Source organism: Entelurus aequoreus, linkage group LG10 (genome assembly GCF_033978785.1).
Source record: "Entelurus aequoreus isolate RoL-2023_Sb linkage group LG10, RoL_Eaeq_v1.1, whole genome shotgun sequence".
Taxonomy (NCBI): domain Eukaryota; kingdom Metazoa; phylum Chordata; class Actinopteri; order Syngnathiformes; family Syngnathidae; genus Entelurus; species Entelurus aequoreus.
Window position 1 is genome coordinate 14425863 of NC_084740.1, and position 22714 is coordinate 14448576.

The following is a 22714-nucleotide window of genomic DNA, read 5'->3' on the forward strand; positions in this document are numbered from 1 at the left end:
ATATGTGTTTAAAAATTCTAAAATCATTTTTAAGGTTGTATGTTTTCTCTAAAATTGTCTTTCTGAAAGTTATAAGAAGCAAAGTAAAAAAAAAAAAGAATTTATTTAAACAAGTGAAGACCAAGTCTTTAAAATATTTCCTTGGATTTTCAAATTCTATTTGAGTTTTGTCTCTCTTAGAATTAAAAATGTTGGGCAAAGCGAGACCAGCTTGCTGGTAAATAAATAACATTTAAAAAATAGAGGTAGCTCACTGGTAAGTGCTGCTATTTGAGCTATTTTTAGAACAGGCCAGCGGGCTACTCATCTGGTCCTTACGGGCTACCTGGTGCCCGCGGGCACCGCGTTGGTGACCCCTGCACTAGGGCCAATTTAGTGTTGCCAATCAACTTATCCCCAGGTGCATGTCTTTGGAGGTGGGAGGAAGCCGGAGTACCCGGAGGGAACCCACGCAGTCACAGGGAGAACATGCAAACTCCACACAGAAAGATCCCGAGCCCGGGATTGAATTCAGGACTACTCAGAACCTTCGTATTGTGAGGCAGATGCACTAACTAGAGTGGTTGAAAAACACTGATGTAGACCACAAGAAATAGTTTTTTTAATGTAGAAAACAAGTCATATTATGGCCCCTTTAAAACAGAGGGAATAGATTAGGGGACTAGCCTCCTTCATCTGTCATATAGAGCTGTATGCAGCGGCAACAGCCCTGATATTGCCACTGCAGCCACACAAGACCTAACTTTCACTTTCCCTTTGGCTTATAATGTATAGGCAATATGAAGGAACATTGTTGCGGTTTTAAAACCGTCACTTCTTAATATTGGGGTATATCTTAAAAGCAGTACCCGGCCCATTCCTAGCTGGGACATACTACCAAATAGATTCTCCCTAATAGTATAAACTTGTCTTTTTTACCTTTAAAAGGAGATACCAAGACATGGGAAAGTCCTCTTATTCCCTTCATTCCATACCCGACATCTTGCCATTCAAACCAGCCTCTGCCCAGCGTCCGGCTCAGAGGCCTCCGACCAGGCCAAAAACTGCAGCTAGGTGCGCCCATGACAGACCCTGACACAGGGGTCCCAGTGCCCATTCTAGCTGTAACCATCCACCCACACACTGGTCTGGTTTACCCTTTGGGAAAGACGCACATCTGCCCCATCACCCGCATGCTGCAACCCGTTCAGGTGGGCTATCCCATGCTGGATCCCCGGACAGGGAATGTTGTGCTGACTGCTGGGGTCAGTCTAGATCCAGTGACAGGTTAGTAGTGCTTGTGAGTCGCTACATGCAACCACTTTTATTAATGTCTGACATCGACATGTAGGAGTGGTTCTGCCAGTATGTGGAGCCCTGCTGGGCGAGTCCTTCATTGAGCCTCTCAGTGGGCTGATGGTGAGAGTGGGAGGTGCGAGCATCCGGGCCGGGCAGCTGGTGCCTCATGCAGGAGGATATCAGACCCTTCTCGACAGCATGGTGACTTTTTGAAATACAGATCCTATTTAGTATCAGCAAACCTAATGACTAATAATTCGCTCACTAGGTTTTGACTGCAATGTTGAAAATAGTGAAGCTCTTGAGGCCCCTAAATGAGGAGTGGGGTTCAGACCTGACTTTGCAGCTCCATCTGAGAGGAGAGCGGGGGCAGAGTTGGCAGGATGGTGTTGGTGCAGCGACCCAGGAGCTCCATTCGCACTGGAGGAGGAGTCAGCACTGCCAGCTGCAGGTGCAAACTAGGCTGGAGATCCTGCTGGACACCACCATGCGTCTGCACCAAGATGGAGGTTCACTAGGTGAGGCAAATTCCTCTACACAAACACTCCCTGATTTTTTAAACAATGACAAGAATGACCAAAAAAGTAAGGATTTTGTAATAATGACAACAAGTAACCGCCATAGTGATGAGGATAGGTATCTTAGAAGTAGGGATGATGTTCGAAACCGGTTCTCCCGATTGCTCGATAAGAAAATAACCGATTCCATGGATTCGAATCCCTTTTTGAGAACCGGTTCCCGTTATCGAAGCCACTATACCGTATATTCGCGACCATAGGGCGCACCGTATTAAAAGGCGCCGTGTCAGTTACGGGTGCTATTTCTGTATTTAACGCATAAATAAGGCGCAGCATATTTTGGGGCGCAGGCATGGTTAAACATACGCTAGCTTAAAACATACGCTAGATTAAAACATACGCTAGCATACATGGACACTGTTTTAAAAAGGCAGCAGGAGCAAAGTTGAGTTGGGTTGTACTTTATTGAAGTATTTATTAGAGATGTCCGATAATATCGGACTGCCGATGTTATCGGCCGATAAATGCTTTAAAAAGTGATATCGTAAATTATCGGTATCGGTTTCAAAAAGTAAAATTTATGACTTTTTAAAACGCCCACTGTACGGAGTGGTACACGGACGTAGGGAGAAGTACAGAGCGCCAATAAACCTTAAAGGCACTGCCATTGCGTGCCGGCCCAATCACATAATATCTACGGCTTCTCACACACATGTGAATGCAATGCATACTTGGTCAACAGCCATACAGGTCACACTGAGGGTGACCGTATAAACAACTTTAACACTGTTACAAATATGCGCCACACTGTGAACCCACACCAAACAAGAATGACAAACACATTTTGGGAGAACATCCGCACCGTAACACAACATAAACACAACAGAACAAATACCCAGAACCCCTTGCAGCACTAACTCTTCCGGGACGCTACAATATACACCCTCCCCTCCGCTACAACCCCCCCAACCCCGCCCCCCAACCCTGCCCACCTCAATCTCCTCATGCTCTCTCAGGGAGAGCATGTCCCAAATTCCAAGCTGCTGTTTTGAGGCATGTTAAAAAAAATAATGCACTTTGTGACTTCAATAATAAATATGGCAGTGCCATGTTGGCATTTTTTCCATGACTTGAGTTGATTTATTTTGTAAAACCTTGTTACATTGTTTAATGCATCCAGCGGGGCATCACAACAAAATTAGACATAATAATGTGTTCATTTCACGACTGTATATATCGGTAGCGGTTGATATCGGAATCGGTAATTAAGAGTTGGACAATATCGGAATATCGGCAAAAAAGCCATTATCGGACATCTCTAGTATTTATCAATGTACTCACATTATTTTTTGATCAATCCTCATCCACAAATCCATCAAAGTCCTCATCTTCTGTGTCCGAAATGAACCGCTGGGCAAGTTCTCCATCAAACATGCCAGATTCCCTCTCCTCATTTTCAAAGTCAGTCTCGTTGTCCATTATTAGCATAGCAAGCTAACACAACAGTAAAAGCCGACTTCTCTTGCCCCGTTGTGCGAATCGATTCGCTACCGTGCTGGTCCCTTTCTTCTCCACAGTGTGCTTCACCGGGATGTCGAAAGTGAGCGTCCTTGTTGGTGATGTTTGTCTGCAATTTTTTTATTTACAACGCACATAGCAGCACTATATGCTCACTGGGGGCGTGCCTTTAGCGTCTTCTCTCACCTGAAACCTTCACCCTTAAAGGCCTACTGAAACCCACTACCACCAACCACGCAGTCTGATAGTTTATATATCAATGATGAAATCTTAACATTGCAACACATGCCAATATGGCGGGGTTAGATTAGTAAAGTGCAATTTTAAATTTCCCGCAAAATATTCTGCTGAAAACGTCTCGGTATGATGACGTTTGCGCGTGACGTCATGGATTGTGCGGACATATTGGGACAGCATTGTGGCCAGCTATTAAGTCGTCTGTTTTCATCGCAAAATTCCACAGTATTCTGGACATCTGTGTTGGTGAATCTTTTGCAATTTGTTTAATGAACAATGGAGACAGCAAAGAAGAAAGCTGTAGGTGGGAAGCGGTGTATTAGCGGCCGGCTGGACTCTTACCAGGAGGACTTTGAGTTGGATAGCAGACGCACTACCAAACATTTGATCGCTTGCCCGTACGTGCGTGCCGCTATGTGCATGTCACGTACGTAACTTTAAGGAAATATATGTGCTGTATGAACTTTACAGAGGTGAACGGTACTTTGGGCTGTGGGATTGAGTGTGTTGTGCAGGTGTTTGAGTTGTATTGGTGGGTTATATGGACGGGAGGGGGGAGGTGTTTGTTATGCGGATTAATTTGTGGCATATTAAATATAAGCCTGGTTGTGTTGTGGCTAATAGAGTATATATATGTCTTGTGATTATTTACTGTTTTAGTCATTCCCAGCTGATTATCAGGTCCCACCCGCCTCTCACGGCATCTTCCCTATCTGAATTGCTTCCACTGCCCTCTAATCCTTCACTCTCACTTTCCTCATCCACAAATCTTTCATCCTCGCTCAAATTAATGGGGTAATCGTCGCTTTCTCGGTCCGAATCGCTCTCGCTGCTGGTGGCCATGATTGTAAACAATGTGCAGATGTGAGGAGCTCCACAACCTGTTACGTCACGCTACTTCCGGTACAGGCAAGGCTTTTTTATCAGTGACCAAAAGTTGCGAACTTTATCGTCGATGTTCTCTACTAAATCCTTTCAGCAAAAATATGGCAATATCGCGAAATGATCAAGTACGACACATAGAATGGACCTGCTATCCTCGTTTAAATAAGAACATTTCATTTCAGTAGGCCTTTAACGGCCGCATGCTGTCCTCAGTCACGTCCGCTTTTCCTCCATATAAACAGCGTGCCGGCCCAGTCACATAACATCTATGGCTATTGGAACTCGGTGCACACACAACAACCTATCTGGATTCGATAAGAGATTCAATAAGGAATCGGTTCGATAAGAGGATTCGATAAGAGATTCAATAAGGAATCGGTTCGATAAGAGGATTCGATAAGAGATTCAATAAGGAATCGGTTCGATAAGAGGATTCGATAAGAGATTCAATAAGGAATCGGTTCGATAAGAGGATTCGATAAGAGATTCAATAAGGAATCGGTTCGATAAGAGGATTCGATAAGAGACTCAATAAGGAATCGGTTCGATAAGAGGATTCGATAAGAGATTCTATAAGGAATCGGTTCGATAAGAGGATTTGATAATGGCTTCGAACTCGATAATTTCTTAACGAACATCATCCCTACTTAGACGCGACTTCGCACTTTGGATAGATGACACTTTCGTTGCAACTTGCTGTCAAATTTGAGCTGGTGTTCTGTGAAGACACGCACCCTCCTGGAATTTATGAATGTGTTTGTCAACCATGTATGTAATAAGGAATCTGGAAAATTTAATTGTGTCTCCCTGAGCTTGCATCCCTTTTGAAGGAATCTTTCACGTGAGTACAACTCTTAGCCATGTAAACACTGGGACACAGCTGCGGAAAATATCAGCTAAAAAGGCACATATCAGGTTGGGACATCTGCATTTATGGTGCCTTATTTTGGAGGAGTATGGTTGTGTTTCTGCCACATGTCCCTTTTTTTCTCTCTACTGTTTGAGGCAGTACAGCAGGGGTCACCAACCTTTTTGAAACCAAGAGCTACTTCTTGGGTACTGATTAATGCGAAGGGCTACCAGTTTGATACACACTTAAATAAATTGCCAGAAATAGCCAATTTGCTCAATTTACCTTTAACTCTATGTTATTATTAATAATTAATGATATTTACACTTAATTGAATGGTTTAAAAGAGGAGAAAACACAAAAAAATGACAATTACATTTTGAAACATAGTCTATCTTCAATTTCGACTCTTTAAAATTCAAAATTCAACCGAAAAAAAGAAGAGAAAAAACTAGCTAATTCGAATCTTTTTGAAAAAAATTTAAAAAAATAATTTATGGAACATCATTAGTAATTTTTCCTGATTAAGATTAATTTGAGAATTTTGATGACATGTTTTAAATAGGTTAAAATCCAATCTGCACTTTGTTAGAATTGGACCAAGCTATATTTCTAACAAAGACAAATCATTATTTCTTCTAGATTTTCCAGAACAAAAATGTTTCTAAGAAATTCAAAAGACTTTGAAATAAGATTTCAATTTGATTCTACAGATTTTCTAGATTTGCCAGAATAATTTTTAAAATTTTTTTAATCATAATAAGTTTGAAGAAATATTTCACAAATATTCTTCGTCGAAAAAACAGAAGCTAAAATGAAGAATTAAATTAAAATGTATTTATTATTCTTTACAATAAAAAAATAAATTTACTTGAACATTGGTTTAAATTGTCAGGAAAGAAGAGGAAGGAATTTAAAAGGTAAAAAGGTTTATGTGTTTAAAAATCCTAAAATCATTTTTAAGGTTGTACTTTTTCTCTAAAATTGTCTTTCTGAAAGTTATAAGAAGCAAAGTAAAAAAATAATGAATTTATTTAAACAAGTGAAGACCAAGTCTTTAAAATATTTTCTTGGATTTTCAAATTCTATTTGAGTTTTGTCTCTCTTAGAATTAAAAATGTCGAGCAAAGCGAGACCAGGTTGCTAGTAAATAAATACAATTTTAAAAAATAGAGGCATCTCACTGGTAAGTGCTGCTATTTGAGCTATTTTTAGAACAGGCCAGCGGGCTACTCATCTGGTCCTTACGGGCTACCTGGTGCCCGCGGGCACCACGTTGGTGACCCCTGCAGTACAGCCATAGGCCACCAGAAATTCTGCCTAGCAACAAGGGGTACCGGTGTTTCATTGATACATACGGTAGTTACAGTATAGCCACTTTGTGCTCCTATGTTGCTCAAACCAGGAGACATGCCTTCCTCTGGCATTGCTGTGCCCGCCTTGCTGGGAATGGAGTACCCAGACCCCATGGGATCAGGTCTCAGTGTACCTGTTTTGGGATGTGGGACTGACCTTGTATCAGGCAGGACAATACCACTGGCAGGGACCATGGAAGACCCGGATGGCAGAGGTAGTGCAAACATGGATTACTGATCAACAGTTGTGTGTTAGCACTAGAATTGAGGACTATAGCAATGTTGAGCATAGCATAGAACCTATGCAAATATTATAAGATGCTTTAATCGTTCATTTTAATTTTATTGTTTTGCCTCCATGGCACTGAGGCATTTAAACAAATTAAGAGTAAAAATATATCAGACTCTTACAAACATTTGTTCCCTACTTTTATATTAATACTTTTTATTGCAACATCAATAGAATAGAATAAAAAGTACTTTATTGATCCCAGGGGGAAATTCAGCACCACAGTTCGCTCACAATAGACAATAAACACTTAGGTATTTTTTACATGTGAATAATATAAATCCAGTCTATTATACAGCATTATTCACATGTGAATAACATAAATACAGTCTCTTATACAGCATTATTCACATGTGAATAACATAAATACAGTCTCTTATACAGCATTATTCACATGTGAATAATATAAATACATTATACATTTACAGCAACATATGCATTATTCAGTCTGATGGCTGTCGGTATGAAGGGCTTCCTGTGTCGTTCCGTGTTTCTTTTGGTAACCAAACACTTTATTAAATTAAATCGTAACCATGAATTTTACTTGCCCTTAATCAGAGTTAGAACTAGTAAGAAATGATGATGACAAAATGTAGGCAAAAATATGTAATAATACTGCGATGGCGATTACACATATGTAGATTCAGAGTAAAAACCAAAATGATTGTGTTACTACAGGAAAATGCAGTAAAAAAAGGTAATTTAACCATACTATACTACAGTATTTATTAACCAATGATTTAAGGCTAAAAGCAGTGGCACCTTTTTCTGTATCATAATATGCAATTAAAATGGGATACGAATATGATTCTGAAATATATATATATATATATATATATATATATATATATATATATATATATATATATATATATATATATATATATATATATATATATATATATATATATATGATTATGACAATTATTAATAGCATTTACACTTTTAAAACAAGACTTGTGCATCTGCACAAAACATTGGCTCGATAATAGGGCTGCAGCTAACAATTATTTTGATGGTCGACTAGTCAGCGATTATTTTTTTGATTCGTTGACTTGTCCAGGGTGTACCCTGCCGTCCACTGGAATGCAGCTGAGATAGGCTCCAGCACCCACCACGACCCCGAACGGGATAAGCGATAGAAAATGGATGGATGGATGAACTTGTTTGACGTTGAGTCCGCGACTTGATTTTAGCTCAGTTTTAAAACCAATTGTAGGAAATTCAATTGTCTATCCATCCATTTTCTACCGCTTGTCCCTTTCAGGGTTGCGGGGGGTCATTGGAGCCTATCTCAGCTGCATTTGGGCGGTACATGTAACAAAAGAAATGGTTTTATTTAATTCCACAACACTGACCATGTATACACTGCAGGCCAAAGTGGACCAAGTCAGATTTTTTATAAATCCCATTTTTTCCAGCTGACTTTTTAGATTACAAGTAAAATGTGATCTTAATCAGACTCCAGTATGAACGCGCACAGGCCCCAATGTGGCCCTAATATGGCCTCGACGTCACTTGCATATGCAGTTAAAAAAAGTAAAAACAAAGGAAGTTGACCAGATTCCGTAAATGAAAAAACAAGTCGCTACTACTACTACAACAAAATAAAATAAAAGTAGCCACACCTTAAAAATTATTATTATTTTTTTGTTTTACAAGAAAATAAATTAAAGCAATACAATGTATGAATGAATATATATATAGTGTAATATATTTGGGATTGTTCTAATCTTTTTACGGCTGTTAAGTAGAGGCAACACGGACCAAAACATACCACTACGAGGGAAGAATGGAAGGCTGTACAGTCAATAGCTAAAGACAAAACAATCAAAGTGCTACACGCAGGCTAGAACTACAAGGGATCTACATTAGATTCATTTTTCAACACACTTATATATTGTACACAACTTCTGGAATGTACATAACATGTAAGCAAATACACCATGTACACATAATTTCTAGTCCTTCAACAATTGCTATTTATTCACAATACAAGTATATATATATACTGTGTATGTGTGTGTGCGTGCGTGCATGTACAGTATGTATATATGTACAGTATATATGAACAGTATGTTATGTATATTATGTATATGTATACATATATATATATATATATATATATATATATATATATATATATATATATATATATATATATATATATATATATATATATATATATATATATATATTACTTATAGCCTATTATTTGTGCACTATTGACTAGTGATGTGGGGACGTGGCTTGGTTGGTAGAGCGGCCGCGAGGGTTCCTGGTTTGATCCCCAGCTTCTGCCATCCTAGTCATGTCTGTTGTGTCCTTGAGCAAGACACTTCACCCTTGCTCCTGATGGGTCATGGTTAGGGCATTGCATTGCAGCTCCCGCCATCAGTGTGTGAATGTGTGTGTGAATGGGTGAATGTGGAAATAGTGCCAAAGCGCTTTGAGTACCTTGAAGGTAGAAAAGCACAAAACAAGTAGTGAAGTGAATTATATTTATATAGTGCTTTTCTCTGGAGACTCAAAGCGCTTTACATAGTGAAACCCAATATCTAAGTTACATTTAAACCAGTGTGGGTGGCACTGGGAGCAGGTGGGTAAAGTGTCTTGCCCAAGGACACAAGGGCAGTGACTAGGATGGCGAAAGCGGGAATCGAACCTGCAACCCTCAAGTTGCTGGCACGGCCACTCTACCAACTATATGATTAAAGTGTAAACATGAACATTCCTGGCCAGCTATCAGCTTAAATGTTATTAAGTGACTAGTTGAAAATAACAATTCTTTGTCTATTGATTTTTATAATTAAACGTTATCGATTATGTTGACTAATCATTGCAGCACCACACAATAATAATCATTTGTAGGGATGTCCGATAATGGCTTTTTGCCGATATCCGATATTCCGATATTGTCCAACTCTTGATTACAGATACCGATATCAACCGATACCGATATATACAGTCGTGGGATTAACACATTATTATGCCTAATTTGGACAACCAGGTATAGTGAAGATAAGGTCCTTTTTAAAAAAAAATTATAAAATAAGATAGATAAATTAAAAAAATTTTCTTGAATAAAAAAGAAAGTAAAACAATATAAAAACAGTTACATAGAAACTAGTAATTAATGAAAATGAGTAAAATTAACTGTTAAAGGTTAGTACTATTAGTGGACCAGCAGCATGCACAATCATGTGTGCTTACGGACTGTATCCCTTGCAGACTTTATTGATATATATTGATATATAATGTAGGAACCAGAATATTAATAACAGAAAGAAACAACCCTTTTGTGCGAATGAGTGTGAATGAGTGTATATGGGGGAGGGAGGTTTTTTGAGTTGGTGCACTAATTGTAAGTGTATCTTGTGTTTTTTATGTTGATTTAATTTTAAAAAAAAAACAAACAAAAAAAAACCGATACCGATAATAAAAAACACCATACCGATAATTTCCGATATTACATTTTAAAGCATTTATCGACATCTCTAATCATTTGTTATTGTTAAATGGAAATTGCTTGCCCTGCTTGGCTGTAACCAGCAAAGGCGCTGTCGATTCAGTCAAAACTACACCCAATCCAATCCAATCCACTTTATTTATGTAGCACATTTAAAGAACAAAATGTTTCCAAAGTGCTGCACAACAATATTAAAAACAATTAACAACAATATAAAATAAACATGATTAAAACGATTTTAAAGGGTAAAACCAATTAAAACAGTAAATAGAAATCAACATTTTTAAAACACAGAGGACAACAGAGGACCACACAACTCACGTAGTGTTGAAAGCCAGAGAATAAAAGTGGGTCTTAAGACGAGACTTAAAACACTCCACTGTGGGAGCAGTTCGAACATGGAGGGACAGAGTGTTCCAGAGCTTAGGGCCGACCACAGAGAAGGCCCTGTCTCCCCTGGTTTTAAGTCTCGTCTTGTGCACCACGAGCTGGAGCTGGCTTTCGGCCCTCAGAGCGCGCGCAGGATTGTAAGTTTGGATGAGGTCCGAGATATAATGAGGTGCCAGTCCATGCAAAGCTTTAAAAACAAACAGCAAGGTTTTAAAATCAATTCTAAGATGAACAGGGAGCCCACCTCACTCCTACCCACTTCTCTAAAGTGGGCTGGCTCAAGGTGGAGGACAGAGTTAAACAACTTGCACTGAGCCTAGTCTATAAAATCCGCTACACCTCCCTGATACCGAAGTACATGACAAACTACTTCCTTAACGTAAATGACCGCCATAACCACAACGCCAGGGGGTGCTCCACTAACCACGTTAAACCCAGATTCCGAACTAACAAAGGTCTTAACTCGTTCTCTTTCTATGCCACATCAATGTGGAATGCGCTCCCAACAGGTATAAAAGAAAGGGCATCTCTATCCTCCTTCAAAACCGCAATAAAAGTTCACCTCCAGGCAGCTACAACCCTAAACTAACACCCTCCCCGGATTGCTAATAATCAAATGTAAACAATCAAATGCAGATACTTTTTCTTTTTCTTATGCCTTCTGATCTCTCTCTCTCTCTCTCTCTCTCTCTCTCTCTCTCTCTCTATCTATGTCCACTACTTGATGTCCATATCCCCCCCCCTCCACACCCCTGATTGTAAATAATGTAAATAATTCAATGTGATTATCTTGTGTGATGACTGTATTATGATGATAGTATATATGATAGTATATATCTGTATCATGAATCAATTTAAGTGGACCCCGACTTAAACAAGTTGAAAAACTTATTCGGGTGTTACCATTTAGTGGTCAATTGTACGGAATATGTACTTCACTGTGCAACCTACTAATACAAGTCTCAATCAATTAATCAAAGCCAGTGCAAACTCTCAAGGATCCACCTTTATTATTTTCTCAAACAATCCATCCAGGACAAAAGACCATCCTTAACTACATTGTGTCTTTGCAGGTCTGGTGGCGATCAAATATGCCTCTCAGGCAGTTGACCCAGTCACGGGCATTCTAGCTCCAGTGGTTGGCGCCAGGTTGGATGTGCTTAAGAGCACAGTTGTACCTGTCACAGCCTCCTACTGGCTCGCAATGACGGCTCAAAGTGACAGCGTTCAGGTGGGGAAATCAAATCAAGTCTTTTTGCCGTTGTTTCTGATCAAGCTCCTTGGCAGGTGGAGGCTCTGGATAGAGAGGCGTGCGCACGAAATACTTACTGGCAGCAGCAGGGCCAGCAGGAGGAGGGCGTCCTCTCCGATGTGGACTCGGCTCTGTTCCAGTGTATTGTCACGGAACACGGCGGCCACCAGGTTGAACAGGCCGTAATTCAAAGTGTGTGAGCTCCAGCGTGACAGTGGAGCGTGTTTGCAGGTCCAGTGGTCAGCGAGGTTGCTGAGGGAGGCAGCTGTGGAGATGCACGACTCAGCGCAGGCCGAAGCCCAGAGGAGAACCGCCCAGCGTGCCAGCTTGGCTCTCATTCTGCCTCCACATGTACTCAACATCCTTACATTGGGTAAATTCCTTTACACTGGAAATATCTACAATATTATTTATTGTGTTGAATATTATATCTAATAAGAGGTTTGTCAGCTCTCCTTGTCCTTTCTCTACTGTGTTGACACAGTAAAGTGTACATGATTACCTTCTGATGATTTTTTTAAAATTTAAGGCAATGATTGTCACAGAAATTCTACCTAGCAACAAGAGGCTGTGACATTTTAACAGAGTAGGGATTTTATAACATAAATGCCTATGAATAAACTTGTCTTAATAATCGGATGGATAATTGATCCATCCATCCATCCATCCATCTTCTTCCGCTTATCCGAGGTCGGGTCGCGGGGGCAGCAGCCTAAGCAGGGAAGCCCAGACTTCCCTCTCCCCAGCCACTTCGTCTAGCTCTTCCCGGGGGATCCCGAGGCGTTCCCAGGCCAGCCGGGAGACATAGTCTTCCCAACGTGTCCTGGGTCTTCCCCGTGGCCTCCTACCGGTCGGACGTGCCCTAAACACCTCCCTAGGGAGGCGTTCGGGTGGCATCCTGACCAGATGCCCGAACCACCTCATCTGGCTCCTCTCGATGTGGAGGAGCAGTGGCTTTACTTTGAGCTCCTCCCGGATGACAGAGCTTCTCACCCTATCTCTAAGGGAGAGACCCGCCACCCGGCGGAGGAAACTCATTTCGGCCGCTTGTACCCGTGATCTTGTCCTTTCGGTCATAACCCAAAGCTCATGACCATAGGTGAGGATGGGAACGTAGATCGACCGGTAAATTGAGAGCTTTGCCTTGCGGCTCAGCTCCTTCTTCACCACAACGGACCGATACAGCGCCCGCATTACTGAAGACGCCGCACCGATCCGCCTGTCGATCTCACGAACCACTCTTCCCTCACTCGTGAACAAGACTCCGAGGTACTTGAACTCCTCTACTTGGGGCAAGATCTCCTCCCCAACCCGGAGATGGCACCCCACCCTTTTCCGGGCGAGAACCATAGACTCGGACTTGGAGGTGCTGATTCTCATCCCAGTCGCTTCACACTCAGCTGCGAACCGATCCAGTGAGAGCTGAAGATCCTGGCCAGATGAAGCCATCAGGACCACATCATCTGCAAAAAGCAGATAATTGATCATGATGGATAATTACTTTATCAGTCCCTCCAGGATTTCCACCAATCCCGTGAATTATGCGCACAACTTGGCAAATCGGCATCATTTTCGCCAATTTAATTAGTCTATGACGGTGGTTCTTAACCTTGTTGGAGGTACCGAACCCCACCAGTTTCATATGCGCATTCACCGAACCCTTCTTTAGTGAAAAATAAATGTTTTTTTTTTTTCAAATTCAAGACAAAGTTATGTTTTTGGTAACACTTTAGTATGGGGAACATATTCTAAGTAACAAAGACTTAATTTAGAGTTATTTGGACACTAGGGGAACATATTCTAAGTAATAAAGACTTAATTTAGAGTTATTTGGTTAGGGTTAGGGTTAGAGGGTTAGAGGGTTAGGGTTATAATAAGGCCATGCCGAATAAGGCATTAATAAGTACTTAATAATGACTAGTTAAGAGCCAATATGTTACTAATTTGCATGTTAATAAGCAACTAATTAATGGTGAATATGTTCCCCATACTAAAGTGTTACCTTGTTTTTTTACTGGTGCATAAAATGAACCATGAATGAACATCACCTTGTTCAAACAACAAAACCAACACAGTGCATAAACTCACAACAAACTACACATCTGCAAATCAGTCAGCTGTTGCCGTATCCGTAATACGCCGATAGGGAGAAGTTTGTATTTACACGATGAGTCGGGTGTGTTTTGACCTCCGCCGAACCCCTGAGGCCAACTCACCGAACCCCTAAGGTTCGATCGAACCCAGGTTAAGAACCACTGGTCTATGAGCTGCACTCAAATGCGCCCGTCAACTGTCCAATCAAAACATATGTTTATCACATGTTTGTTTCTTGTTTAAACGAAGCAAGCATGGAACAGCAATGTGTAACAATATATCAACTCTTTATTTCTCAAATGGTACAATTAGGCCCTTTTCCACCAAACTTTTAGGAACCTTTGGTTCCTGGAACGCCGAGTTCCTGCAACTAGAGGTTCCTGTAGAAGTGTGTGGTTCGTGTTTCCACTGCATTTCACAGTTCAGGGTAGTTTATACAAATCAGGCTGATGACGAATGGAGGGGTGGTTTAGTATATGTCTACACTTATATTATGTAAATAAACAGACAATACTACGTTAGAGTTATTTTACTAAAAAGTAAGTATATGAAATGCAAAGCAATTATTTACAAAACGATATGATTTGAAAAATCCGCAATGACGAACAGTCAGAAAGTCCTTCTCTCGGTAAATGATGAATTCATGAGGGTCAGGCGATTCCTTTTGGTTCATTTCAGTAGTAAATAACAATATATAAATGATAAATGTCAGTATTTATCTCACGCCGACAAGACGAACACATCGGGTTTAGCGTTAGCCTGGTAGCATTAGCATTATGAGGCTAATAACTACACAAATGGAGTGTCGCTGAATACTTTTACAACATGTAATAAAGTAAATAGTTAATATTTGAGGTTATATACCTTTGTTCCACTCGTGTGCAGTCTCCTTTATCTCACATTTATCCATTGAAGTCAGAGTAGTAAACAGCTGAGGTCGCCGCTTCGAGTCCGGCTTCATATTCCTCCGTAAATACGTTTTAAAAGAGTCCGCCCACTTCTCGTAGCTTCGTGTATTGAAGCAAAGTTTGTAAAATCTAATAAACAACAATAAACTGCATATTGCTTATATTCCGTCATGTGACTTCTTCCCGGAAGTGAAAAGCAGTGGTGGTCAACCAAGCCAAGATGGCTGTTGTACAGCAAGCAGCATGCAAACCATTTGAGGACAAAAGAGGCTTAAAGGCCTACTGAAACCCACTACTACCGACCACGCAGTCTGATAGTTTATATATCAATGAGGAAATCTTAACATTATAACACATGCCAATACGGCCGGGTTAACTTATAAAGTGACATTTTAAATTTGCCGCTAAACTTCCGGTTCGAAACGCCTCTGAGGATGACGTATGCGCGTGACATAGACCGGGGAACACGGGTATGCCTTCCACATTGAAGCCAATACGAAAAAGCTCTGTTTTCATTTCATAATTCCACAGTATTCTGGACATCTGTGTTCGTGAATCTGTTCCAATCATGTTCATTGCATTATGGAGAAGGAAGCTGAGCAAGCAAAGAAGAAAGTTGTCGGTGCGAAATGGACGTATTTTTCGAACGTAGTCAGCAACAACAGTACACAGCCGGCGCTTCTTTGTTTACATTCCCGAAAGATGCAGTCAAGATGGAAGAACTCGGATAACAGAGACTCTAACCAGGAGGACTTTTGACTTCGATACACAGACGCCTGTAGAGAACTGGGACAACACAGACTCTTACCAGGATTACTTTGATTTGGATGACAAAGAGGCAGACGTGCTACTGTGAGTATGCAGCTTTGGCTTCTAAACATTTGATCGCTTGACCGTATGTGCGCAACTTTTTTTTGCGTATGTACGTAACTTTTTAAAAATATATAAGCTTTATGAACCTTGGGTTAGGTGAACGGTCTTTTGGGCTGAGTGATTGTGTGTGTTGATCAGGTGTTTGAATTGTATTGGCGTGTTCTATGGAGCTAGGAGCTAGCAGAGGAGCTAGGAGCTAGCGTAACAAACACGCAGGTGTTTTTATGCAGGATTAATTTGTGGCATATTAAATATAAGCCTGGTTGTGTTGTGGCTAATAGAGTATATATATGTCTTGTGTTTATTTACTGTTGTAGTCATTCCCAGCTGAATATCAGGTCACCCCCGGCTCTCACAGCATCTTCCCTATCTGAATAGCTTCAACTCCCCACTAGTCCTTCACTTGCACTTTACTCATCCACAAATCTTTCATCCTCGCTCAAATTAATGGGGAAATTGTCGCTTTCTCGGTCCGAATCTCTCTCACTTCATGCGGCCATCATTGTAAACAATAGGGAACTTTGCGTATATGTTCAACTGACTACGTCACGCTACTTCCGGTAGGGGCAAGCCTTTTTTTTATCAGATACCAAAAGTTGCAATCTTTATCGTCGTTGTTCTATACTAAATCCTTTCAGCAAAAATATGGCAATATCGCGAAATGATCAAGTATGACACATAGAATAGATCTGCTATCCCCGTTTAAATAAAAAAAATTCATTTCAGTAGGCCTTTAAGTCTTCCTGCAAAAAGCAGATACGAGCAAAAAAATCAAGCTATGCAATGGAATAGATGTCTATTTTATTAAAAACGGATTTGTCGAGTGATATCAAGGATTATACGTCGGCCTGTTCCTAGACATATCGAACTAATGTGCTCCAGACTCAATTCTACACGACAAAACAAATGAAAACTTGGAAAAGCATGGACGTCTGCAACTTCTTTGTGTGTGGCTGGGTCAAGAAAATTGGTATCAAGACTCTCCCAGATAAATATGCATAGTTTTTGCTCGGTTAAGTTTGTATTTCATGATTTAACTCTCGCGTCTAGGATGCCATGTTTGTTGCTGTTGCGCGCGTCATTTACGAGTAGCGTGTTTTTTTCCTGTCTTTATCAAAATACAACTATAAATGTCAACATTGTGTATGTGCTGAAAGCTTCATTTATGATTGCTGCCTTTGGTAAAAGCTTATCTCTTTTAGGTTTTGCTCACATTTGCTTTCTTTTATTTAGACACGCCGAGATGGTGCTTTTCAAAACACTTATAGCAAACGTGTGTTTAAGAAATACAAATAATATCAAGATAATACTTGAATGGGAAATAATAATCGTTAATCAGTATATCAAACAAACCTTTAACGAAGTAATCACTGCAAACTCATGCACTTTCGACACTGCTCCCTTGGACTGGAGTGTGAGCTGCTTTCCTCAATGTTGTTTCGTAAACTCTTGCACTAATCCGCTCTTTTTGATTACCTCTCGAAGGATTCTGAAGAAACGTTTATCCTTTTTGCGATTTGAACGATTCGCACAGCGGAAAACAACACAAGCATAGGGCATTTTTTCTTCAAGAAAGGCTAGATGGCGCCCAGTGCCCATTGAGAACACAGCTAGCGTAGCGGTTTGCGTTGTGTTTGTGATCATCCCATACTGCTACACGTTCCACGCAGGGCACAAACTCACAACTGTCCGATTGAGAGGAGACGTGTGCTAGCCACTAGACTAAAAGCTTTACCAAAGGTGAGGTTAGGTTTACCAACGTACAAACCCTGTTTCCATATGAGTTGGGAAATTGTGTTAGATGTAAATATAAATGGAATACAATGATTTGCAAATCATTTTCAACCCATATTCAGTTGAATATGCTACAAAGACAACATATTTGATGTTCAAACTGATAAACTTTGTTTTTTTTTTCAAATAATCATTAGCTTTAGAATTTGACGCCAGCAACACGTGACAAAGAAGTTGGGAAAGGTGGCAATAAATACTGATAAAGTTGAGGAATGCTCATCAAACACTTATTTGGAACATCCCACAGGTGAACAGGCAAATTGGGATCAGGTGGGTGCCATGATTGGGTATAAAAGTAGATTCCATGAAATGCTCAGTCATTCACAAACAAGGATGGGGCGAGGGTCACCACTTTGTCAACAAATGCGTGAGCAAATTGTTGAACAGTTTAAGAAAAACCTTTCTCAACCAGCTATTGCAAGGAATTTAGGGATTTCACCATCTACGGTCCGTAATATCATCAAAGGGTTCAGAGAATCTGGAGAAATCACTGCATGTAAGCAGCTAAACCCGTGACCTTCGATCCCTCAGGCTGTACTGCATCAACAAGCGACATCAGTGTGTAAAGGATATCACCACATGGGCTCAGGAACACTTCAGAAACCCACTGTCAGTAACTACAGTTGGTCGCTACATCTGTAAGACCAAGTTAAAACTGTCCTATGCAAGGCGAAAACCGTTTATGAACAACACCCAGAAACGCTGTCGTCTTCGCTGGGCCTGAGCTCATCTAAGATGGACTGATACAAAGTGGAAAAGTCTTCTGTGGTCTGACGAGTCCACATTTAAAATTGTTTTTGGAAACTGTGGACGTCGTGTCCTCCGGACCAAAGAGGAAAAGAACCATCCGGATGGTTATAGGCGCAAAGTGTAAAAGCCAGCATCTGTGATGGTATGGGGGTGTATTAGTGTCCAAGACATGGGTAACTTACACATCTGTGAAGGCGCCATTAATGCTGAAAGGTACATACAGGTTTTGGAGCAACATATGTTGCCATCCAAGCAACGTTACCATGGACGCCCCTGCTTATTTCAGCAAGACAATGCCAAGCCACGTGTTACATCAACGTGGCTTTATAGTAAAAGAGTGTGGGTACTAGACTGGCCTGCCTGTAGTCCAGACCTGTCTCCCATTGAAAATGTGTGGCGCATTATGAAGCCTAAAATACCACAACGGAGACCCCCGGACTGTTGAACAACTTAAGCTGTACATCAAGCAAGAATGGGAAATAATTCCACCTGAGAAGCTTAAAAAATGTGTCTCCTCAGTTCCCAAACGTTTACTGAGTGTTGTTCAAAGGAAAGGCCATGTAACACAGTGGTGAACATGCCCTTTCCCAACTACTTTGGCACGTGTTGCAGCCATGAAATTCTAAGTTAATTATTATTTGCAAAAAAAAATAAAGTTTATGAGTTTGAACATCAAATATCTTGTCTTTGTAGTGCATTCAATTGAATATGGGTTGAAAAGGATTTGCAAATCATTGTATTGCGTTTATATTTACATCAAACACAATTTCCCAACTCATATGGAAACGGGGTTTGTACATCTGGCGCAACAACTCCGACTGGCCCAGGTTACACGAGCTTGACCACAAGTCATATTTAATGGATTGTACGTGAGCCGGACGTTACGTCAGTAAAACCCAAGCAATGGTTCAAAGACTATGGCTTAGTAAAAACGTTCCACTGATCAGCGTTCTTCAGCTCAAAGATGCCCCCGCAAAAGTTCCTGCATTTCGAAAGTTCCTTTCATTCTTCCGTTTCTTCGTTGTCAAGTTTGTTTTAATAGAAATACACAAGAAATAAGAAATAAACAAGTCGCAGCACATATTCTGATGGCGGTCCTTTGTTCATTAAGACGTTTTAGGAACGCCCCCAACCAATCAGCACAGCCCAGCCCCGAAAAGATTCCTGGTACCTTCCAAAAGTCTCACCTGGCAGGCAGGAACTCCAAATGGATCCTAAAGAACTAAATCTACCCGGGTAGTTTTTGGTGGAAACACAGGGGGAACTTTATTTAGTGGAAAGTTCCTGAAAAAGTTCCTGCGGTGGAAAAGGGCCTATTGTCATCCTTCCGCAAAGCTCATACCTACTTCTGGTTTCTGTGCACCTTGCTAAGCCTTTTGGGTAATGTAGTATTAAACATGTACTTCCTAGTTGACATATATTTATATATTTATTTAACCTCTATTTATCCTGGGTAAGGCAATTAAGAACAGATTTGTATTTGCAATGCTGATGCAAATAGGCAACATTTACATGACAGAGATGTTAAAGGCCTACTGAAATGATTTTTTTTAATTTAAACGGGAATAGCAGATCCATTCTATGTGTCATACTTGATCATTTCGCGATATTGCCATATTTTTGCTGAAAGGATTTAGTAGAGAAAATCGACGATAAAGTTCGCAACTTTTGCTCGCTGATAAAAAAAAGCCTTGCCTGTACCGGAAGTAGCGTGACATCACAGGAGCTAGTATTCCTCACAATTCCCCGTTGTTTACAATGGAGCGAGAGAGATTCGGACTGAGAAAGTGATGATTACCCCATTAATTTGAGCGAGGATGAAAGATTCGTAGATGAAGAACGTTACAGTGAATGACTTGAGAGGCAGCGATGGACGTATCTTTTTTCGCTCTGACCGTAACTTAGGTACAAGCTGGCTCATTGGATTCCACACTCTCCTTTTTCTATTGTAGATCACAGATTTGTATTTTAAACCACCTCGGATACTATATCCTCTTGAAAATGAGAGTCGAGAACGCGAAATGGACATTCAGTGCCTTTTATCTCCACGACAATACATCGGCGAAATGCTTTAGCTACGAGCTAACGTGATAGCATCTTGCTTTAACTGCATATAGAAACAAAAGAAATAAACCCCTGACGGGAAGTATAGATAGAAAATCAACAATACTATTAAACCGTGGACATGTAAATACACGGTTAATGCTTTCCAGGCTGGCGAAGGTTAACAATGCTGTGCTAACGACGCCATTGAAGCTAACTTAGCAACCAGACTGCACAGAGCTATGCTAAAAACATTAGCTCTCCACCTACGCCAGCCAGCCCTCATTTGCTCATCAACACCCGTGCTCACCTGCGTTCCAGCGATCGGCAGAAGGACGAAGGACTTCACCCGATGCGTTTGGCGGCCCGGAGACGTAGGAAGTCAAGGTGAAGTCGGCGGCTAGCGCGGCTAGCGCGGCTAGCGCGGCTAGCGCGGCTAGCGCTCCAACAAAGTCCTCCTGGTTGTGTTGCTGTAGTCCGCTGCTAATACACTGATCCCACCTACAACTGTCTTCTTTGCAGCCTTCATTGTTCATTAAAAAAATTGCAAAAGATGTCCAGAATACTGTGGAATTATGAAATGAAAACAGAGCTTTTTGTATAGGATTCTACGGGGTACCATAACTTCCGTTACTCGGACTTCGTCACGCGCATACGTCATCATACCGCGATGTTTCAGCCGGATATTTCCCGGGAATTTTAAAATGTCACTTTATAAGTTAACCCGGCCGTATTGGCATGTGTTGCAATGTTAAGATTTCATCATTGATATATAAACTATCAGACTGCGTGGTCGGTAGTAGTGGCTTTCAGTAGGCCTTTAAAGTCTGATGATGATCGCTCATCGTCTCTCATTCATCAACACCAGGGCCGGCCCGTGGCATAGGCCGTATAGGCAAATGCTAAGGGCGCCGTCCATCAGATGTTGGAGGAAAAAAAAAAGTTGGTAGTATTATTTCTAAATACAAAAAATAATCCCACGTTAATTAAAATGCAAAGTAAAGCCTATTTAATAGAAATATTATTTGTTTCAACATTACGCCCCCCCCCCCCCCCCCCCCCCCCCCCCCCGCACGGTGCACCCCCTCCCTTCCCGTATCATGACTCTTACCACATCAAAATATCAACACAAGATGTCAAAACGGCCAAAACTGTCAGGTGCCCAGGGAAGAAAAAATAGAAAAGAAGAGGAGGAGAAACGAGAAAAAGACAGAGGTAGCAGGTAGGTAACGTTAGCCTACATTAAATTATTTGTCTGTTACAGAATGTGATAGTAACCTGGCTTTTTAGCATTAAGCTAATGTTACATGATTCGGCAATTGCTAATCAATAAATAGCTAGTTCTGTTTTAACGTCGGGTTAATATTGTGGAGGGGGCTAAATTGTTATGGAAAATAATAATGTAACGTTAGGTAATTACAGTATTCCCACCTTACATTCCTCAGGGACATTTGTATTAGATCTTTTAAGCAGGTGTTTTTTGTTTACATTGTTATTGCCTTCTGGTTAGCTAATGTTTGCCCTGCAGGTAATAGTCACTTTCCCCCCCCTTTATATTTTAGGTATAGTTGTAAGTGCACATCATCGGTTAAAGATAATCATAACATAACATTCTCATATAATATGTTAATTTACTTTCTTTAAGTAAAAAAAAAGGTCAAAGACAAAGCTATTCGGTTTCTTGTGAGTATATACAAGTCACTGCCGAAGTGTGTGTGTGTGTGTGTGTGTGTGTGTGTGTGTGGGGGGGGGGGGGGGGGGGGGGGGGGCGCCACCTAAAATCTTGCCTAGGGTTCCAGATTGGTTAAGGCCAGGCCTGATCAACACAAATGTGTGTTAAAGATCACTCTTTTGCCAGTCCACAACTTTCTGAAAAAGCAACCTCATATTTGGCCATTTAAGGCCAAACAATCCACCAAAAGCTTGTGAAATCCTGGAGGGACTGGTTTATCGATAAAAATAAGCATGGTTTCGCTGTTTTGTGTCAGGAGTTGTGAGGCAGGCACCCAAGAGACAAGGCAGATAGATTAAAAAAAATGGACGGCTTATTCCCCAGCAAAAAATGTCCGAACAGAAAGCGAAGCATAAGGCTTGAAAAAAAAATCCAAAGTACAACAGAGGCAGACAACTGGGAATAAACAGTAAATAGTCCAAAAACAAAAAGTGAAACAATACTGCTTGGGAATGAGTAACTAAAAAATGTAACAGAAA

General features: G+C 40.8%; 1 protein-coding gene across 1 annotated transcript in view; it reads left to right on the forward strand.

The window, feature by feature from the left end:
• Positions 1-22714, forward strand: part of si:dkey-103g5.4 (uncharacterized) — a gene marked incomplete at its 5' end in the record, with an annotated part of 116225 nt that overhangs the window by 69009 nt on the left and 24502 nt on the right. The window contains 7 exons of the mRNA XM_062061849.1: positions 928-1266; positions 1331-1479; positions 1547-1796; positions 6692-6856; positions 11863-12020; positions 12077-12211; positions 12273-12414. Coding sequence (XP_061917833.1) covers positions 928-1266; positions 1331-1479; positions 1547-1796; positions 6692-6856; positions 11863-12020; positions 12077-12211; positions 12273-12414 — 1338 coding nt within the window. The remainder of the gene's footprint in view (positions 1-927; positions 1267-1330; positions 1480-1546; positions 1797-6691; positions 6857-11862; positions 12021-12076; positions 12212-12272; positions 12415-22714) is intronic.